The following is an 18,475-nucleotide window of genomic DNA, read 5'->3' on the forward strand; positions in this document are numbered from 1 at the left end:
AATCTTGTTCCCGTTTAGATACACAATTAGAACGTAGTGAACGTGATGTCGAGAACGATTTGACTAATAATCGAGGAATTTTTGATCCATCTGCGAAGGGTTAGTGGCTTTACAATATGTATCATCAGCCTAAGTTGTTGGCAAAATGCTTATATACGTATCGGATGTCTTGTTCTTTATGACAGACACGCGTGTTAATAGAGATGCTCGTGATACAATCCAACAGGCTGGAAATGATGCCTTGGATAGCGACGATAGCGACGCTTTTAAAGGTCGGCCCTCTGTGTTGAAGAGTGGCATTATTATATTGGAGACTAATTATTACACTGTGATTATCGTGGTTATCAGAAATCCCTGGCCCAATAGAAACCGTTGATAAGTCGGCTGAGATAGCCGCAAAATATAAAGCAATACTTTCAAACGTTCCCCAAGTTGAGCTCGGAGAATCTGAAGTACGGGTTACAAAGAACAAAGATTGAATTGAACCGGCAATCCCATCGATCATTGTCAAGGATCCTGATGTCGTGACTAATGCTTCACTGGTGAAGTCAGACAAGGACAAGATGTGGGATAAAGTCGCAGAATCGGTGGCGAAGGGCGACAAAGAAAGCACCGACTTTTTCTATAAGATGTACAACAACATGTCGGCTTCCGTTGAGTTAGTGAGAACTCATTCGGCTGGGAGCGCAAACAATCATTCAAATCATTTGAAGGCACATAAACCCGACATCATAAGATCGAAGTCGACAGACGGAAATGCACCATCTTCAAATGTTGCTAAGAGAGACAAAACTACTATAGTTTTTATAAAAGGGTCATTGCCGAAGCATTTTGACGTTGGATTTACTCCTTATTTCGACAAGAATATACGTGAATTCAGAGGACTGCTACCCTTAACTATATTCAACAAGGATTGGCAAGAGGACGCGATACAGGCTCACACAAATAAGCACTCTAGATCTGATGAGAAGGACGGCAATTATACCGGGTACAAATATCCAAATGAGTGGACTCAGTCTTTTGCAAAATGGACGTTGAATCATCGTAATTTTTATAGGACGTACAAGGATTTCTACAATTTTCCGGAATTCACAGAATGGATTTTACAACATAAGGCAAATGTTGATTATATCATTGAAGAACATAAGTTTTTGACGGGTTTTTGGTACAACATGATTGTGAGGCAAAACACATTCTCCTATCAAGTTCCAGTTGAAGACGGTGTTGATCCGGCGGTCGATATCTCGGTGTTTAGAGAAGACGTTAGGCTCAGAGCCTACAACGTGACCAAGGATTTGAATGAATTGGATTTCACCAACAATCCTTACGCTTACGGTGGGAAGAAATTTGGCTGCGATCTGAAAACCGGTAGGCCAAAAGAATTGAAAGCAAAGGTGAACGAGGATTCTTCGGGGAGGTACGATGCTAAACCCTCAGGACGAGGTCGTGGGAATTTCCGCGGGAGGGGTTTTGGCGATTGTTACGGAGGAGATCAAAGACAAGACTTCGATGGTTTCAGCCGCTACGCACAGGATGATGGATACGGGAAAAGAAACCGTGATTGTTTTGAGGACGACATCGAGTTTTCGGGCTCTCATAGATCTTCGTCTGGGAGAGGCCGAGGAGGTTTCAAAAAAGAGCAAGGGTCCTCCAGGTTTATGAACAAAAGGGATGCTGGTGGCAAAGCCCCTTTAAAAGAAAAAGATATGCAGTAGGCGCTGTCCCTCTTCTCTTTTCCGCGATATATTTTTTGGCATGATCTATGACAATAACTTCCTCATGTGATCATTCGGAGAGCTCAGTATGATGTTGCCTCCTCTCTCTCTTCACTTGTGGCTCTTTATACTCTTCCAGCGAGTCGGTTATGATTTCTAAAACTTTATGTTATTTCTCTCCCGGACAAATTGTGTCATCTCTTTACAGGCTGTATGAAGACCCGACTATGATAAGAAATGTCACCCCCGATCAGGGAATGAGGTTTCAAAGATGGCCCACAAAAGTGTCATGTGAGATGAATCTGAAGGCGTGGGGGCGTTGCCTATTGGCATACGGGTTGATGGAGAAGTACGGAGACGTTTTGACCGGGTTTGAGTTTGGCTTCAACCAGGGAATACCGGATCACGTTGTGAGGGGGATGGCCTTTTTCACCCCGGACAATCATGCTTCCTTGGAAAACGTAAGAAGCAAAGTCAAAGAGTCAATTGCGAAGGAGTTGCTTGCGGGTCGCGTGTTTGGTCCATTTACTCAAGAAGAGGTCCATGCTAAGTGGGGCTTTTTTAGGTCTAATCCATTAGGCGCAGTAGTAAACAGCGACGGGGCAATCAGGCCCATAAACGATTTATCTTACCCAAGACACGACACAAATATCAAATCTGTGAATTCCTTCGTGAACAAAAAGGATTTTGACACAACCTGGGACGATTTTAACATGGTGTCAAAGTTTTTTGCAGAAGTAAAAGTCCCGGTCAAACTTGCCTTGTTTGGCTGGGAAAAAGCGTACCGGCAGATTCCCACCAACATGACCAACATGAGACAGTGGAGGTATCTGATGGTTAAGGACTTCCACGGAAAAGTTTTACTGGACACTTGAATCACGTTTGGGGGAGTGGCCGGCTGCGGCTCTTTTGGGCGACCTGCAGACGCTTGGAAAGAAATCATGAGGTCTCATTTTGACTTGATTACTATTTTCAGGTGTGTCAACGACAACCTTTTTGTCAGATCACTGGAGAGCACGACAGACATGAAAGACGTGGTCGCAATGTCCAAAGAACTCGGTGTCCTCACGAATGAGAAAAAGTTCTTGGCATTCTCAGCAGAGCAGAAATTCATTGGCTTCGTCTGGAACAGAATTGAAAAAACCGTACGCCTACCGGACGGCAAGATTGACAAGCGAATATCACAACTGTTACCGTTCCTCAATGAGAAGGAGAAATTCAGTTACAAGCAGGTCGAAATCTTGGCGGGGAGACTCAACCACGTCTCTTACATATTACCGCACCTGAAATGCCATCTCAACTCTTTGTACCAATGGTTAATGTCGTGGCAATACCGGAAATCAACACGCCACCCTCCAAAGGATGTCCTGGTGGATTTAGGTCTCTGGAAAGCGACTCTAGAGAACTTTGAGCCCACACGCATCATCAATTATGGCCCGCCAATTGACGTCAGCTGGGTAGGTGACGCGTTGACTTCGTTTGGGATTGGGGTACTGATAGGCCGCCATTGGGCCCATTTCAAGCTGCACGACCCACAAGGGCACCCTCAACGGATCTCGTACCTAGAAACGGTTGCGGTGCGCCTAGGCTTGTTGATGCTTTTGGGATTGAGGTCGCAACGGGGGAAAACCTTGGTGGTCTGGACTGACAACACCACCACAGAGAACGGCATAAACAACAAACGTTCGCGTGACATACCGACGAACAAGGAGTGGATGAAGATCCAGACAATCCTCATTAAAGAAAATGTGAATCTAGTCGCTCGACGTGTCTCTTCCAAAAACAATACCGCGGACGCCTTGTCTCGCGGGATAAGATCCGGCCAGGAGGTACAACACCAAGTCCAAATTGACCTCCCAGCCAATTTGATGGATTTTCTGGCGCAAGTAACTTTTGTAATTTAACACATACGCCAACACTGTGGCTACATAAGTTTTTGTGAAAATCGTGAAAGTGTATTCTATTCTGTTTAGCTCTTCGTGTTTGCGGTCTTAGGAAACGCAAGGGTCGAAGTTGGGGGGCTCGCGTAGGCTCAGGCTTCTCCCTGAGTTAGTGGTGCAGCACTATACCCCCAGCTTGCCGCTGTTATCACAGCGGACCCTTGTTTTCCTTGTGAAACTCCATAAAATATTATGTGTCCTATGGGAGTTGAACCCATGTCTCTTATATCCATGTCAAGTGTACTAACCACTGTACTAAGGATGCTTGGATATGAATGGCTGCAGGTGGGTGAATGAACATCCACTGGTGTCACATGAAGGTCCCTAATTGAGGGTAAGACCTGTAAATGACAAGTCATGAATGAGTGACACCAGCAGGTATGATAAAGCTAAGAGTAGCAGAACCACAACCTGACATTCCTCCCTGCCCCTGGAGGGGAGACTCCGTCCGGATCACTAGCCCCCGGCTCAAGCAACCGGCTTGTAGCCCGGTCACTCCTAGTCTCTGACAAAACCAAGAGGGTTTCGTAGGAGCTCTCATCCGAGACCCAAACACCAATCACGGTGAAAACCCACGTGAAGTGGGGACCACCGGATCTACGGCCAGGAACCCGTTGCCCCTGCGCAACGGTGTCCTGCCCGGAAAAGTGTGCAGGAAGGAAACAGGCGGAGACGGCTTGGACTGAATTTACACGCCCAGTACACCCTCTAGCGTGTACTAACAGGCCCCTCTATGCCCCGGTACAGTATACTAGTATGTAGTGGCCACAGGTGGAGACCCTCGTCTCCCCTGTGCCAACACTCTAGCCCAGTGAAGAGCTTCGGCTCTTACACTTTTTTTTTCTGATCCCAACGATAGGATTTTTTTTCAAACTCTCTCCGAACTTGATCACGACGGACCCGCTCGACTGACGACGGGATCTTGACTACTCCGTTGTGTGGACTCCACGAACTACACAAACTCCCGAACTGCACTCTCCGTTTTCCCTTTTCTCTCCCCGAACTCACGAGCTCTCAACGCGAGCGTCGTCCTCTTCAGCACTCCCTCAAAAATCGCCGAACACCCGCTTCCCATTGCTTCTTGGTGGACATCCTATGTCCACTAGACGAACTACCTCGTCCGATCAACTCCTCCCCCCGTCCGACCGCGAGGAAATCCTACGACGGGCAAGAGCCGAGCAGAGGCGACTCCAGCAAGCAGCATCAACCGCCCTACCCAACAGTCCCCTGGAAACGGCCGAAACCAAATCCGCTGCGTCTCACGCCATCTCGGCGCTGGTAGTTGGCTCCGCACCGGCGTCTCTTCCGTCAGGACTACAACTGGTCCCCACACTAGACCCGCCTCACCCAAACACTCAAGCCCCGATGATCCCGCCTGTTCCGGTTGACCCAAATCCACAAGCACCGGCAGACCCGCCCACTTCCGGCACGCCAGGGGACCCTAACGCAGGAGCAGAGACTAAGCCGAGCAACATAGACCACCCGGCAGACCCAAGGACAAATGTGTCGACCGAGCCCCCCCCACCGTCCAGCAATCTCTTGACAAGGGACTACATGAAATTGCTGATGTCCTCCCAACACGCCAGCATCACCCAAGCTCACGCGGACCGGGTAGAATACGCAGCCCGCCTGCCACAAGCTGAAGAGACTGCCGCCGTCCGGACGGCACAGCTAGAAGAAGTGTTTGCAAATCTGCTCAAAAGCTCTATGATCTCGGGACGGACCGCCGATGTGCCAAGGGACCGAGTAGATCTCCGTCGATTCAACACAGCCAACGCGCCAAAGTACGTCGGCCCCTACATGGAGGTTGAACCCTTCTTGCTATGGATCAACGCCGTCGAGATCTTCTTCACGTCAAAGGACGTCACCAACGACCGCGACAAGGTCCTCATCATCGGGCGCCTGATCTCGGAAACCAATCTGTTGTCCTTCTTCCAGGCCGAGGCGCAAAAGATGAGCGGGCGATCTTGGCCCGAGGTGAGAGCTGACCTATTTGATGCGGCTCTCCCGTTGCGATGGCTCACAGATCTTCAGAGGGACATCTGTTTTCTGAAGATGTCAGACTCGGAGTCCTTCAATCAATACACGACCCGCGCAAGAACTCTCCAACGGATGATCAACTTTGACAGCCCCTCACTCACTGACTTCCAACTTGCGGAGGGGATGACGTTTGGACTCCCTCAAGAACTTGAGAACAAGGTCAAGAAGCTGGATATCCTTAAGCTTGAAGGGTTCAAATTTAAAGAGTTCATCAGACGAGTAGGGAACTGCTACGATGCAATGCCTAAGAAGACCCCGCGTTCCCGCTTCGGGACACCGGGCTCGACAGCCCAGCAAGGATTGGCTCTCAGTTCTATGCCTTGTGAAGAGTACATATGGCGAATCCACTCCTACCTGGACTCGGTAGGCAAGTGCCACCATTGCAAGCAGCACTGCGGCCACGCGGCGGGCACTTGCCCTGGACCGGTCTACCGCGGCCCTGTTGATGTTCCCCCCACTTTTATCGTGCCCCCCAAACCAGCCGACTATGTGGCACACAGGGCTTGGAACAAATCACAAGCGAGTGGGGCAAGGGCAGGAGTACCACAGCCGGGCCGCACAACGGGAAGACCGGCAGGGGTGGCAGCCATTGCAGATGAAAGCGACCCTTCATTGGATGCGTCGGCCGTAATTGACGACAACACAGACTTTGAGGAATATCACGCGGCCGCGATTGCAACGATGGACAACATTGAACTCTCTCTCACTGACGAGACCATAATCAGGGAGGCCTCCCTGCCCCTTGCCCCGGTGTGGTAGACGGAAAAGTGGAAAAATAAAAAGTTTTTTCTATACCACATAAGTACTCATACTAGGCCCCAAGATACCACCAAATGGACCCCAGAAATGGATTCTACGCCCAATTTCACCCCTAGTCCCCACTGGAACGGTCATTCCAAACCCGCTGGATAAGAAGTTACACCTCTGTGGACCCCACCAAACACCTATCACACGGCCAGCCCCAGTAACCCAGCTGTCACCTGCCCCAACCCAAGTTTCACATTAGTACACATATACACATCACAGGATACAAACATACATCTCCCCATCAGGCTACACTCATTACATATTAACTACATACACTCCTTTATATACATAGTATGACATCATTTACACTGTTTCTGCAGCCTCGGACTTTGTGTATACACTAATTCCCCCTGTATGACAGCTCATGCAGTCTACTGTCACCTCATGCATGTGTTAGAAGGTTCTTTTGTATATTCTGACACCATCCATGCGCCCCTGAGGGGTTATGACATCATTTGTATCTACTCCCACCAGCTAAAATCCCTCACCCTGTTGTCTAGATTAGCTGAAACCCTAACCCACAAGCCCCTTTGGGGCTCCACTTTTGTCTATAAAAGGAGCTCTCTCCACCCCCAGTGGTCTGCTCCCCAGTTTCTCACCCAGAACTCACAAGTCACCCAACACTCATCCACACTCAAATCCTAAAACCCTTATAACAATAAATCAACCCTTATAACAACCATTCAACCCTTATAACAAAGTAATTGAAACACTTACACGTTGCCAGTCAAACAGATTTCATCTGGAACAGACCAGACCTATCACTTAATAAAACTTGCCAAGCTGAGCTTGGTGGGTCTTGTTGACTGATAACAGAAGGGCAGAGCTTGCAACTCCACCATACCCTTCACCATTCAGCAAAAGGGTTTCATTACCACTTTTGAGTCTTACACCGGTGGCAGCCGTGACAATGGACGCAATCATCGAGTCAGAGCGCCAGGCTTTCTTGAGCGGCGAAGATTTCCTCAGAACTTACCCGGAGTTCGACCCAACGTCGCTCAATGGACTACAAGCGGAGTTTGCCGAGGATGATTCTGCTGACGACGGGTACGTCCTCCATCACTTACCTTGCCAGAAGGTCCTGCACCAGTTCCACGCTGGCAGGTGCTTACAAGGCACGGTTCTTAAAGCTCGGAAGCTTAAACCGGCAGCTTTGCGACGGCAACCTCAAGAGCGAGTGGGGAACCAGGTCTTAACAGCGACAAAAAAAAAATTTGGTATTCAACTCCATTCAACGCTCCCTACTATTCTTATATGCACGACATTTCCAAGCACTGCGGCATCACCCGCACACACACAAGAACCCTTGCAAAACGGCTCAACCAACCCGACGGAAGGCCCCGCAGTGCCTCCCCCTCCCCTCTCTGTCTACTCCCACACTGCCTCTACACCTTCTGTCTCACACTCACAACCGTCAAGCTCTACGATCCCAATGAAACACGGTCACCCTTCACCCTTTCCGGCTTCCCATTACCCGCCCCCAATCTGTCTTCTATGTTTTCTCCTCAATATAGGGGGGAAGACTGTAAAACCCCCGCGCCGTAGGCGCCGCGGATTTCACAAACCTGTTGCAAGACCCAAAATCAGCCCCATATAGCTCTGCACTCCCCGCCCCGCCTAGCTCAGTAGAGATCCTCGACTGACTGACTATCTCTCCTGAGCTAGGTAAGCCCAAGTTTCCCCTTTTCTTATCTTGGCCTGTCCTCCACCTTTTATTGTATATAGGGAGAGATCCTTGACTGACTGACTATCTCTCCTGAGCTAGACGTGCAATACAAGCCCCATGTTGGTATCAGAACTCCTGAGACCCTCGTCTCCCCTGTGCCAACACTCTATCCCAGCGAAGAGCTTTGGCTCTTACAAGAAGGCGTAAAACAAGGAGAGTTCCAAATTGGAGTGATAGGGGAAACAGCCACGAAAGATTGAAACATAAACTAACTTCTTAGGCAAAAATGTTGTGTTTTTACATTTGATAAGTGAATAATGTATGATAAGTGAATAATGTATGATAAGTGAATATTTTTGAAGATCAAGTGATTATTTTTGATGATTGAGATATATTTGTGAGGACTGGCCTACTATTTGGTTAGCTATGTATAGGCTATGAAGTTTATCCAAGAGGACAACTCGTCGAGTGCTTGAATAGTAGATTGATTTGGCTCAATAATAAGTTTGTTTTATAAAGTATAGAGATTTGTAATTACTTGGATTTATAATATGAAGAACCTAATGACAAAGAATATCTCAATGATAAAAGAGAGAAAGAGGCAAAACAAACTGCGGGAGAGAGGAAAACATAACCTCCAGAAAGAACAACAACTCCAATGATGCAATCATTGCCACACAGGTTGCATTAGATCATCTCAATTAAGAGTAGTTCTGATGTGCGATTGAAGTTAATTGATCTAAATAAAAGATAAGTCAGCCATATAAAACTAATAAAAGTCAGAATTATAATCAGTATTTGTTACACAGGTCCACCGTAGTAAGAAGGGAATTAGTACATGGTACATATTGTCTTTTTCAAAAACCTTGGTCACTTTTTTCATTGTATGGGTTTATGTTCAGTTTCAAGATTAACTTTGGGCTCAATTATCCCACATCTCTCTTGTTGTTGCAGCTGGTGTAACAATCCGGGGCTCTGTTGGCCCCTCCGTTCAGGCTGAGGGCAGCTGTCCAGCACCATCAGGAGGGGCATTATTTTGGCTCTGGTTCCAAGTATGAACTCACTTTTCCACTGAAGTCAACTCCTTTCCTTTCTTCTGGATGATGATGGCTCTGGGGTGAGATTTAGCCTTGGGCCGCATCTGACACCTGTCAAGAAGTATATGAGAAAAATATGGGATTTGCAAGGATCTACCAAAAAAAAAGTGACCAAGGTTTTTGAAAAAGACAGTACATGATGAATTTCACAGAGACCAAGTTGAACCATTTTGTAGATCTACATGATTTCTTGTATTTTTCCCAAAATAAAAAATTGAGAATTTTTGGAAATTATTAAACCTAAAAAATCCCATATAATTCCCCATTCACAAGAATCACAGGCAGATTCACATGAAAAACATGGGTAAGTCAAGATGGTGTACAATTAACAGGTTCAGGTTTACTGATTTTTGGTCTTTTGCCCAAAAGTCTTGATTGCTCAACAACATTGGTCCACCCGGAATGCTCAAAGATTTCATCGATCTCTTCCAATGTCCTGCCGGCTGTCTCTGGGAAGAAGAAATAAACCACCGGAAAGATGGAGAAATTTGTGGCAGCGAAGATGATGTCTGTCGCATTGAAATCCATCCCAAAGAAGGGGAAAAAACAAAATCAGCTGATCGGTGGTTTTCTCTCATTTGCAGGTATCTTGTTGGTCTCACAAGTTTTGTAACCAATGTTTTCGAATGCAATTGGAGTGATAAGAACAATGATGAAGTTGAATATCCAATCTGTTTCATAAAATTGAAGCAAGTAAAAGAACCATTAATCAGTGAATTCCAATTGGCTATATCCTCTTCGTCCTGTGATGTGTGACCCACTGGAAGCTGTGCTAATTCCATTGGAAGCTGTTGAAAGAAACAAGACACAATTGTTTGGTGTAAAAACTGCTGGGTATTAGCCTATTTTTCCATAGTACTCGGTTGCTTACCGGCTCGAATTTCTAGTGGGGTGATTTCTGTGGATATCCCTCAGGAAAATTTAGCACCGGATTACAGTCCACCGCCGGTCAAGAGGGATTCCCCCCAGCCGATGAGGCAGCTAGTGTGTATAGCAGCAGAAGTCTCTTACCTGCTGGGTACAGCCACCTGAATGAATGGGGATAAAGACGTTTGTTGTCAGGGTCTTTACGCGCCTGCAGGAGACTGGGTCAACGAATTATAGGGGGCCTTACGTCATACCAAGCCATCCTACGGCAAAAAACGAGTTGAAAACAAACATGAAAAATGCAGCCACAATTGCAGCACCCGAGCTCCCTTTCCCTGAGATCGGATCGGCAGCCCAAGTTGCGACTGCCAGCCCCACCATACTGACTCCCATTCCGGCTGATCCTAGCAACATCAACTTCCGGCGCCCAAAACTCTCTGAGAAGGTAGGTTTTTGTTTTTAGGAAAACAGGATGCACCGCCATTTCCGCATTGCGATGTGTATGGGATCAATCATGTCTGCTCACCAATTGTGTATACTGCTATCCATGATGCTAAGAAATATTCCGTTCCATTACAGGCGGCCACGATTCGCGACATCATGGGGCTCAGACCTAGATAATCTTTATTATTCAAAACCAGATACTCTCTTAGTATGCTCAAAAAGCAGTGAAGTATTGAGAGATTGTGAGGGCTTACTTTGGTAAATGGTCGCAGCATACTAGCAAACAGTTCAAAGAGAAATTTCAAACCAAGTTATGTCAATTCGGATGGGACATATCCAGATGGAGAATGCATGAAAATCACGCACAAAACTTATCAAGTTGATTCCGCTTGATGAGAGATAAAAATGGCAAACATCCTAGCTGGTTAGACGCATCTTCTGCATGAAGCTATTCAAAATGAAGGATACGATGAGTGAAGATAGGGTCTCTTGAATACCTGATCTGTTGAAAACACTGATTAACGGCCCCCAACACCAGCCTGTGGAAGTTTCTACCGCGGCCCATCTTGAAAAGGTCTTGAAGACCAGAGGTTCCGGTCAAAGCCAGAGACTTTTGGACGTCTGCTATCTCCTTCTGGACCAAGAAGCTGTCCATATTGTTACTATTTTGAAAAGCTTTGAACACTTCTCGCGCTTCAGAAACCCTTCCTTGCTTGATTAACCATCTGGGTGATTCAGGTAGGCTGAGAACGGTGAGACTGATGATGAGTGCAAATATGATCTGGAAGGCAATGGGGAATCTCCATGACGCTGAGCTCTGCTGTGCGAAGTACATTCCGAACTATAGTCATGAAAACAAAATATTGGGAAACGGATGGATGAAGTCAGAAGAATCCATTTTGATTTCCACCTGTTTGGCGAGTTCCCTCAAGAGCAAGAGGTTTGGTTTTCTAGCTTCCATTGACAGTAACTTTATTTATTTTTCCTTCCTCTCATTCCAACTCCGTACAGCCTAGAAATCTGAATCAAGCCGACTCACATCTACCCAGTAACTGAGACAAATACCCCCAGTAATCAATGCACCCTCGATCATCACAAGTTTTCCTCTTTGATGCGCTTTGGAGCATTCGCTGTGATAATTCAAGCATCAAAATCAAACAAACCGTTGGGATTGATTTAAGATCTTCAATGAGAGAGGTTTGCGAGGGACATACGCTTGCCATGTCGGAACAGTGGCGGTGATAAACCCGTTCCCGTATCCTGTGAGGATGCGACCGACGATGAAATGGACCAGATGGAAAGCAGTGGCCTGCAATGTTGCGCCGCAGATCATGATGATGGCTCCGTAAAATATCACTTTTCTTCGGCCGTATCTGTCGCCGAGGTATAGGCAGGAAAGCGCGCCAAGCATACATCCTTCGGAGCACAACGGTCCCGCAAGAAATTCAACAGGGCAAAGAAGCTAATGAAAAATTTGGAAAAAAAACTATTCACCTATCTCATACAGACCTCTTTCGAGCGGAACAAAGGGAAGGGAGGATTTTTAGCTATCTAATTCGTATCCATCCTGCACAAGATGGATCAAACGAGATGATCTCTGCAAGCCGCCTCCGCCTGCGAAGCAAAAGCGAGACGCAGACAGTCAGCTCACACGGCAGTTCCTTGCAGGCTAGAGTTGTGCCTTTTCTGGGAGACGCTGAGGTTTCCGGAGGTGGTATCCATAGCCGGGAATGTGTCTACGAAAGTCGGCAGGGTCAGAAGCCCGCCCATCACTCCCTGGTCATACCCAAAAAGACTGGACGAGGTGGATCATCAGTGGATTCATTACTTCGTCAGCTGCACCCATGTTCATGCGATTCATATTGGAGGCATAGGTGAATTCTCCGATCCGATATGTCGTGCCAACGCTCACAGGAATCCTAAACCAGCAAGAGTCGCCACTGCGAGATGGAGTCGATCGCCCCTAAGGCCCCAGTACGGTTGTGCCATTTTTATGTATTGTGAAGAAGCCGAGAAGACAGATCAGATGATTCCCTGTGCTACCTCAGATCGACTCGTTTGGATTACCAGCGACTGCAGGAAACCTCGATTGCTTATGACCTGCAAGACTTTTTGGTCAAGTCGAAATCTCGGTACCTAGCTGTCCGTCAGCCGGCTCGTCGGAAACAACTCTGCGCTCCAGCCTCAGGTGGCTCGTAGTACAAATGTCAAAACTCGAAGAAATTCCACATTTTTCCTGGTATTGACATGACAAGAACGAGGAGATGCAAATGGCTCCTGTTTGAAGGCTGGCAAGCAAGGTTATGGCTTTGTAGAGGCACATACTCAGTACTGTGCCGATCCCACTTCAACCGTATTGATCCTCTGGTATCGCTAGTTCAAGCTGCAGTAGAGCGGGGTTTGAAGCGCAACAAACCCTTTTATTGTATTCGCATAGCACACGAATTGATGCTGATCGAAATTGTGACAGTGTGTTGCTCAATTGAATATTGTTGGAGGGCCCCAAAACTACCAACAACTGTTAATCACCATCGCCATCACGAGAATGTATCTTTTCTTTTCTTGTGTGATTGATGGTGTGATATACCTGCAAGTTCTTGTTGTGCTTCTCTGCCCTTTTGGCCCTCAAAATGTTGAAAAATGTGCTATTTACTATATCTTTAAATTGAATGCCCCACCAAAAATATTGTGGCTGACATTCGGTTCATCTTTTGTGCATGGTGAGCATTGAAGGGAGGGATTTGAATTGCTGTGGAGTGAGATGCAGTAATCTGAGTAGATTTCTTGCACGCTTTTTGTGACTGAATGTATGATTATGGTTTAGCCTTGCCCTCCAGATCAAGATCAAGAATGTCAGACGACGGGAACGTCTCCAGTGATCCCCACAGGATCTGATAAATATGGAGCTGGGCCGACACACCCTCATAAAAGCACAACTCAGCTCGCGCAAATCCCAGCCCCACACCCTGGACGCGCGGGCCAGACTACCATAAAGTTTTCAGCCAGCATTCATTTTAATTTGTTTCGTGTATTCGTGTACTATAACTAGAACAGGGAGAGAGAGAGAAAGAGAGAGACCAAAAATATCGACCACATACACGCACACGTAAGACATGAAGGAAAAATACAGTTGGGAGAGGATAAGAAAGAGGGTAGAGTCAGGGACGATCCAAGCAACTGTGTAGTGGTTGGATGAGTTGGCTTGGTGGGTCATAAAGCGTATGTGTGTCATGAGCTAAGGAGAAAGAGAGCAGGACAGATCGGTATGTGTGGGCCAGTGAGAATAAGAGTTATGTGTGGATTGTTATCGATTGGGTTGGCTTGGCAAGAGAGCCAGAAGGAAGAGTGGCGAGGAAGATTAGTTAGGATGGTGGTGGAGGTTGAAGTGTTGGCGGTTCTCGGGCCCGCCGGGTGCGCCGCCGGAGGCTCTGAGCGGGCTGAGACTGGCGGGGGGCGTGTGTCGGGTGCCGGACCTGGCGAGGATGCCGGTCTCGGCGACTCTTGCGTTGTGGAGGTGGGTGTGAGCCGAGGAGGCGTTGCAGGGTTCCGGGGCTGTTATGGAGGAGGGGGAGGGGGGGTTGGTCGGCTCTGGGTTGGATAGGGTCTGGGTGGATGATGGCGAGGAGATGGGCTCGGGTGGTGGGGGGTGCTCGCTGGAGCTGGGCGGGCGGGAGGAGTGGGCAGGGGGCTGCTCGGGCTGGCGGTCGTTGGCGGGCGAGGCAGCGGGCGTGGAATGGGGGACGGGCAAGCCGGGGTAGGAGGTGGAGGGCGTGGTGAGGTTGGTGGTGGTGAGGGAGGCGGAGACCAGGTTGGCGGAGTCGCCGGCGAGCGAGTTCGGGGTCATCGGGGTCGAGGAGGCGAAGGAGGAGAGCTGGGCGCTCCCCGAGGAGAAGGAGGGGGCGTGGTGGGGCCGACGGGCAACGTGCTCCGCCCCTGTGAGCCCTGGGATCGGGATTCCGTTCGCACTGGTGCTCGTGCCCCGCGATCGCCGGCGGGCCGCTCGCGCCGACGGATAGTTCTCTTCGCCAGCTGGGGCCGCGCCAATTCTGTGTCCGAGAGCCCATCTCAATACTCCTCCGACGCGTTCATGTGCAGCACCAGCAGGAGGAGCACTTACAGGTCATCGATCGACATGCCCGCACGTTGTCTGAGCGCAATGAGCTCGCTGCGGTACATCTGTTGACGAAGGTATCAGTTTAGGCCAGCATGGAGAGACTGGAGAGAAGGGGGGGGGGGGGGGGGGGGGCACCTCATTCTGGCGGGAGGTCTTGATGAATTCGCGCTCGGTGTCGACGAGTCGGTTGCGGAGGCTGGAGTTTTCTGATTTGAGGACTTCGATCAGGGTGGCTGGGGACGGATTGAGGGGGTGGGGGTTGTTGATGAGCGCATTGAGGTTGGGGGCGATGGTTGCGGAGGGCGAGTTGGGGGCGGTGGCTGAGTTTGGGGGGGCGGCGGCTGAGCCTGGCTGGGCGGCCTGCTGCTGCTGCTGCTGGGTGATGAGGAGGGAGAGCTGTCGCTGGAGGCGCAGGACGAGCGACTCGGATTCGGCTTCGAGGACGTTTTCGAGCTCAGCCTTCTCGGCGCGGAGCTAAGGGGGAGAGAGGATGGTCAGTTCGGTGGATGGACAGTGGTCGGTCAACAGACAAGACAGACCTTTTCGAGCTTGCGGGTGAGCGTGTTGACCAGGCGCTCCTCCTCGGCCTCGAGGGCGTTGATGAGGTCCTCCTGCTGCTTGCTGTCGCCGGCGGGGCGGAGGGACCTGGAGGAGGCATTCGAGCGGGTCGAGTCTGCTCGGCGCATGGTGCTGGGATGATGCTGCTCGGAGTCGGGGGCCATCGCCAGTCGAACAGTTAATGATCCCGCTGGGAAGACTAGAACATTCCGCACTTAATTACATAAGCAAATCTCATAGCTTAATAACACGCAGTTGTAAAACTGGGATATACAACCCAAACAACTTTCAGATACAGTGGAGGACTTCCCATCACTTTTGAACAGATCTGGAATTTCAGATTTCGCAGGGAAATCTGGAATCTGGAACTCTGGATCAGTTCGGGGATCTTCGGGGACCCAGATTTCCCTGCGAAATTTAGTATCTGGTGGCTCAGATCTGACTTTCCAGATCGACAGGAAGTCCTCCAGTAAGAAAAAAAAAAGGTAATTAAAAGTATTTTATATGTTGCAGAAAAATAGCAATACACTAATCCTGTTAGCATGTATTACGTTTGACTAAGAGCTCAGGAGGATGGATGATTTGCAAACAATGCTTGAGCTACATCATCTTTCACATGTCTCATAGTTGATCACTACAAATGTGTCACAATATATGGATATATTGGCCCATCATTTGGGCTGAGGTTATCCCAGTTCAAATGGCATAACCCATTTAGCAACCAATACAAGGTCAATTAAAGGTAGGTTGGGTCAAGAATGTCATGAGCTGTAGGCTTGCAAGGGATGCTCCTCAATGTAGACCCTCTTTTGCACAATTTGTCATTGAATATACTATTGATAAGAGGACATGAGAGTGTAAGAAAGCATTTTGCTTGGCACAGAAGGGGGCAGGTGATGTACAAATTACAATTGGTTGACTGCATCCCATTTTAATTGGAATAATCAGTATGAGTCATCTCTGACTGAGTTGGAAAATTTCACCACAGTAAGCTGATGTATCAAGGACCAAGATATGTCTGAATATTCTTACCACCTTTATTTGGAATCTATCTAGACCCCCCAAAAGGGGCCAATTAGCCCTCCTGCTGGAGCTCACAGTTCTGTGCTCCACACTAGCAGGAATTGATTTTTTCATGGGTTTGATTCAGAGTGAAACATGAACACGGTGAGGTACCAGATCTATCCATGCGCAGCAGTGGCAAGAAAGGACACCTAACATATACTTAGATGACAGGTTTGATGTTTTTCTTCTCCAACATTAACTGATCATCTTCTCCAGGTTCTTTCTTCCTTTTGCCAGAGTCTCAATGTGTATTTGTGTACACCCTCAGGATCTCAGGTGAATACAACTTGATGCTTTTCGAGCCTAAATGCAATGTCCACCGATCCGAACTGATCCGGGCTTCACTTCTTCATAAAAACCCACACCTCTTGGGAATATGGCGCTTTCAGCCGCAAGCCAGTACTCAGGCACATTGACTTAGTTAGCGCGGCCTACTTCACTTACTTCCAAGTAACCCAACCATACGTATACGCATGGCCCAGAGATTCAAGCAGCACTCTGCTTGCAAAGGTCTCTGCGAAGCGCCGCTGGACTGACGCGAAATGTTGAAAGGAACAGTAAAAGTTCTAGCTCAGGGGGGGTCACATTACTCCAGATGCTATAAATGTAGTTCAACGTGCAATCATCAGCTACATCGGCAGAGGAGCAATGAAGAAGCAGAGCTGCTGATCAAGCGTTACATGTACAAGATTGGAATCTGTGGGAATTGGGCTGGGGCCGTGACAAGCGATAATAGAGTTGAAGAAAAGCTACGATTGGCCAACACAGGATCTTTATTCGGTTTCAGAATTGACCGAGCCAGAAGCCGATCCGCTTGCTTTGCCGCTAGCGCTAATGTTGGCGCCGGCATCTCCTTTCGCTCCTGCATTGGACCCTGCTTGCACCCGAGGGGCGCCTCCGATGTTGGCTCCAGCGAACAGTCCTGCATCAAGACCGGCATGACCTGCAGCGCCAGCGACGGCCCCGACTTTTGCGCCCGCACTCAACCCAGCGTCGAGACCTGCGTGTCCTAACACGCCGGCGGTACCTACAAGATCAGCAGCTTTGCCCGTTGCGCCGGCGACAGTACCCGTAAGCCCCCCCACTACATCCGCGCCAAGACCTGCGAGATGTCCCCCGAGGCCAGCAGTAGCACCCAGCCCAGCCCCTAAACCAGCTTTGAGACCCGCGCCAACTCCAGCCTTGACGGCGCCGTCAGCCGGAACGGGTCCAACGATGTCAGTGGTTTTCCCAGCGCCTCCGGATGAGGTGGCTAAGTTTGCAGAAGTTGAAGCGTTGCTGGCTGCGTCTGCTGAGGCGCTTGGGTCGGTGGAGTCGTGTCGCTTTGCAATCATTTGTCTTGAAGTCGTCCGACGTGACTTGAGCGATGCGGCGTGGGCTTTATTGGTAGACCGAATGTCCAGGACATTGAGCGGCGAGCCGGAGATTCCGATGCTCAAAGCCACAAAGCTAATGATCATGATAAGGCTGACGTTCATCTTCAACATCTTCGTGATCTAATTTTCAAAAGCATTTGAGATCAGCTGCTGGAAAAGCCTGTTAATGCGGAAAAGAAGGCAAAAAGTACCAACAAAGACTTGGTGTAAGGTAATTTAATCTTCTTGGAGATGCGTTTGTTAAGGATCCGATGTGGTATTTATACAGCGACTGTCTGAGTCAGTGGGTCGGATCAAGCGGGTTGATGGAGCTGAGCGCTTTTCACGAAAAGTCTTGTTTCAAACAAGTGGTAGAAACTTCAAAGTTTCGAGCGGAGTCAATAAAAGGGTATTCACAAGTGCCGCTAGCGGACAAAAGCAGAAAATGTACAGGAAAAAGGTGGGTGGATGGAGGTGGGGATGCGAAGCAGGCTTGGGGAAGGGTGAGGAAAAGGCAAATGAGGCAAGATGGTCGGTTATTTAAAGTGAATTGCCAAAGGTCCTCTTGGGAAGGCCGCGGAGCTGGCAGACGAAGGCGATGGGGGTCATACGCTGGTGTGAGAAGAAGAAACTTCATTAATGGTGGTGGTGGTCCGAGTGACGAGAGAGCTCATCCTACCCGGTGTGCTCATTAAAAAGTTCCGAAACCACGCCAACGGTTCCGTCATTCGACTCACACACTGGCCCTGTCTGTCCGATATTCACATTATGGGACGGGATGCCCGGACGATCCCCAAGCCCCGAGTC

At 48.7% G+C, this 18,475-nt stretch overlaps 4 protein-coding genes across 4 annotated transcripts; all 4 read right to left on the reverse strand.

Moving 5' to 3' along the window:
- Positions 1-10,214: 10,214 nt before the first annotated feature.
- On the reverse strand, positions 10,215-11,987 carry PtA15_8A727 (uncharacterized protein; the record flags this gene model as incomplete). The annotated part of the gene is made up of 8 exons (XM_053172186.1): positions 10,215-10,293; positions 10,380-10,569; positions 10,659-10,754; positions 10,831-10,852; positions 10,943-10,964; positions 11,074-11,417; positions 11,616-11,706; positions 11,791-11,987. 8 exons carry the CDS (start codon positions 11,985-11,987, stop codon positions 10,215-10,217), a joined length of 1,041 nt encoding a protein of 346 aa, XP_053023375.1.
- A 170-nt stretch (positions 11,988-12,157) lies between these two features.
- PtA15_8A728 (uncharacterized protein) lies at positions 12,158-12,565 on the reverse strand (the record flags this gene model as incomplete). The annotated part of the gene is made up of 3 exons (XM_053172187.1): positions 12,158-12,190; positions 12,272-12,371; positions 12,489-12,565. The coding sequence occupies 3 exons, from the start codon at positions 12,563-12,565 to the stop codon at positions 12,158-12,160; spliced, it is 210 nt and encodes a 69-aa protein (XP_053023376.1).
- Positions 12,566-13,934: 1,369 nt separating this feature from the next.
- PtA15_8A729 (uncharacterized protein) lies at positions 13,935-15,412 on the reverse strand (the record flags this gene model as incomplete). The annotated part of the gene is made up of 5 exons (XM_053172188.1): positions 13,935-14,180; positions 14,382-14,622; positions 14,694-14,752; positions 14,826-15,164; positions 15,230-15,412. The coding sequence occupies 5 exons, from the start codon at positions 15,410-15,412 to the stop codon at positions 13,935-13,937; spliced, it is 1,068 nt and encodes a 355-aa protein (XP_053023377.1).
- Positions 15,413-17,086: 1,674 nt separating this feature from the next.
- On the reverse strand, positions 17,087-17,800 carry PtA15_8A730 (uncharacterized protein; the record flags this gene model as incomplete). The annotated part of the gene is made up of 1 exon (XM_053172190.1): positions 17,087-17,800. One exon carries the CDS (start codon positions 17,798-17,800, stop codon positions 17,087-17,089), a length of 714 nt encoding a protein of 237 aa, XP_053023378.1.
- Positions 17,801-18,475: the final 675 nt, after the last annotated feature.

The sequence above is a fragment of the Puccinia triticina genome, chromosome 8A (assembly GCF_026914185.1).
Source record: "Puccinia triticina chromosome 8A, complete sequence".
Taxonomy (NCBI): domain Eukaryota; kingdom Fungi; phylum Basidiomycota; class Pucciniomycetes; order Pucciniales; family Pucciniaceae; genus Puccinia; species Puccinia triticina.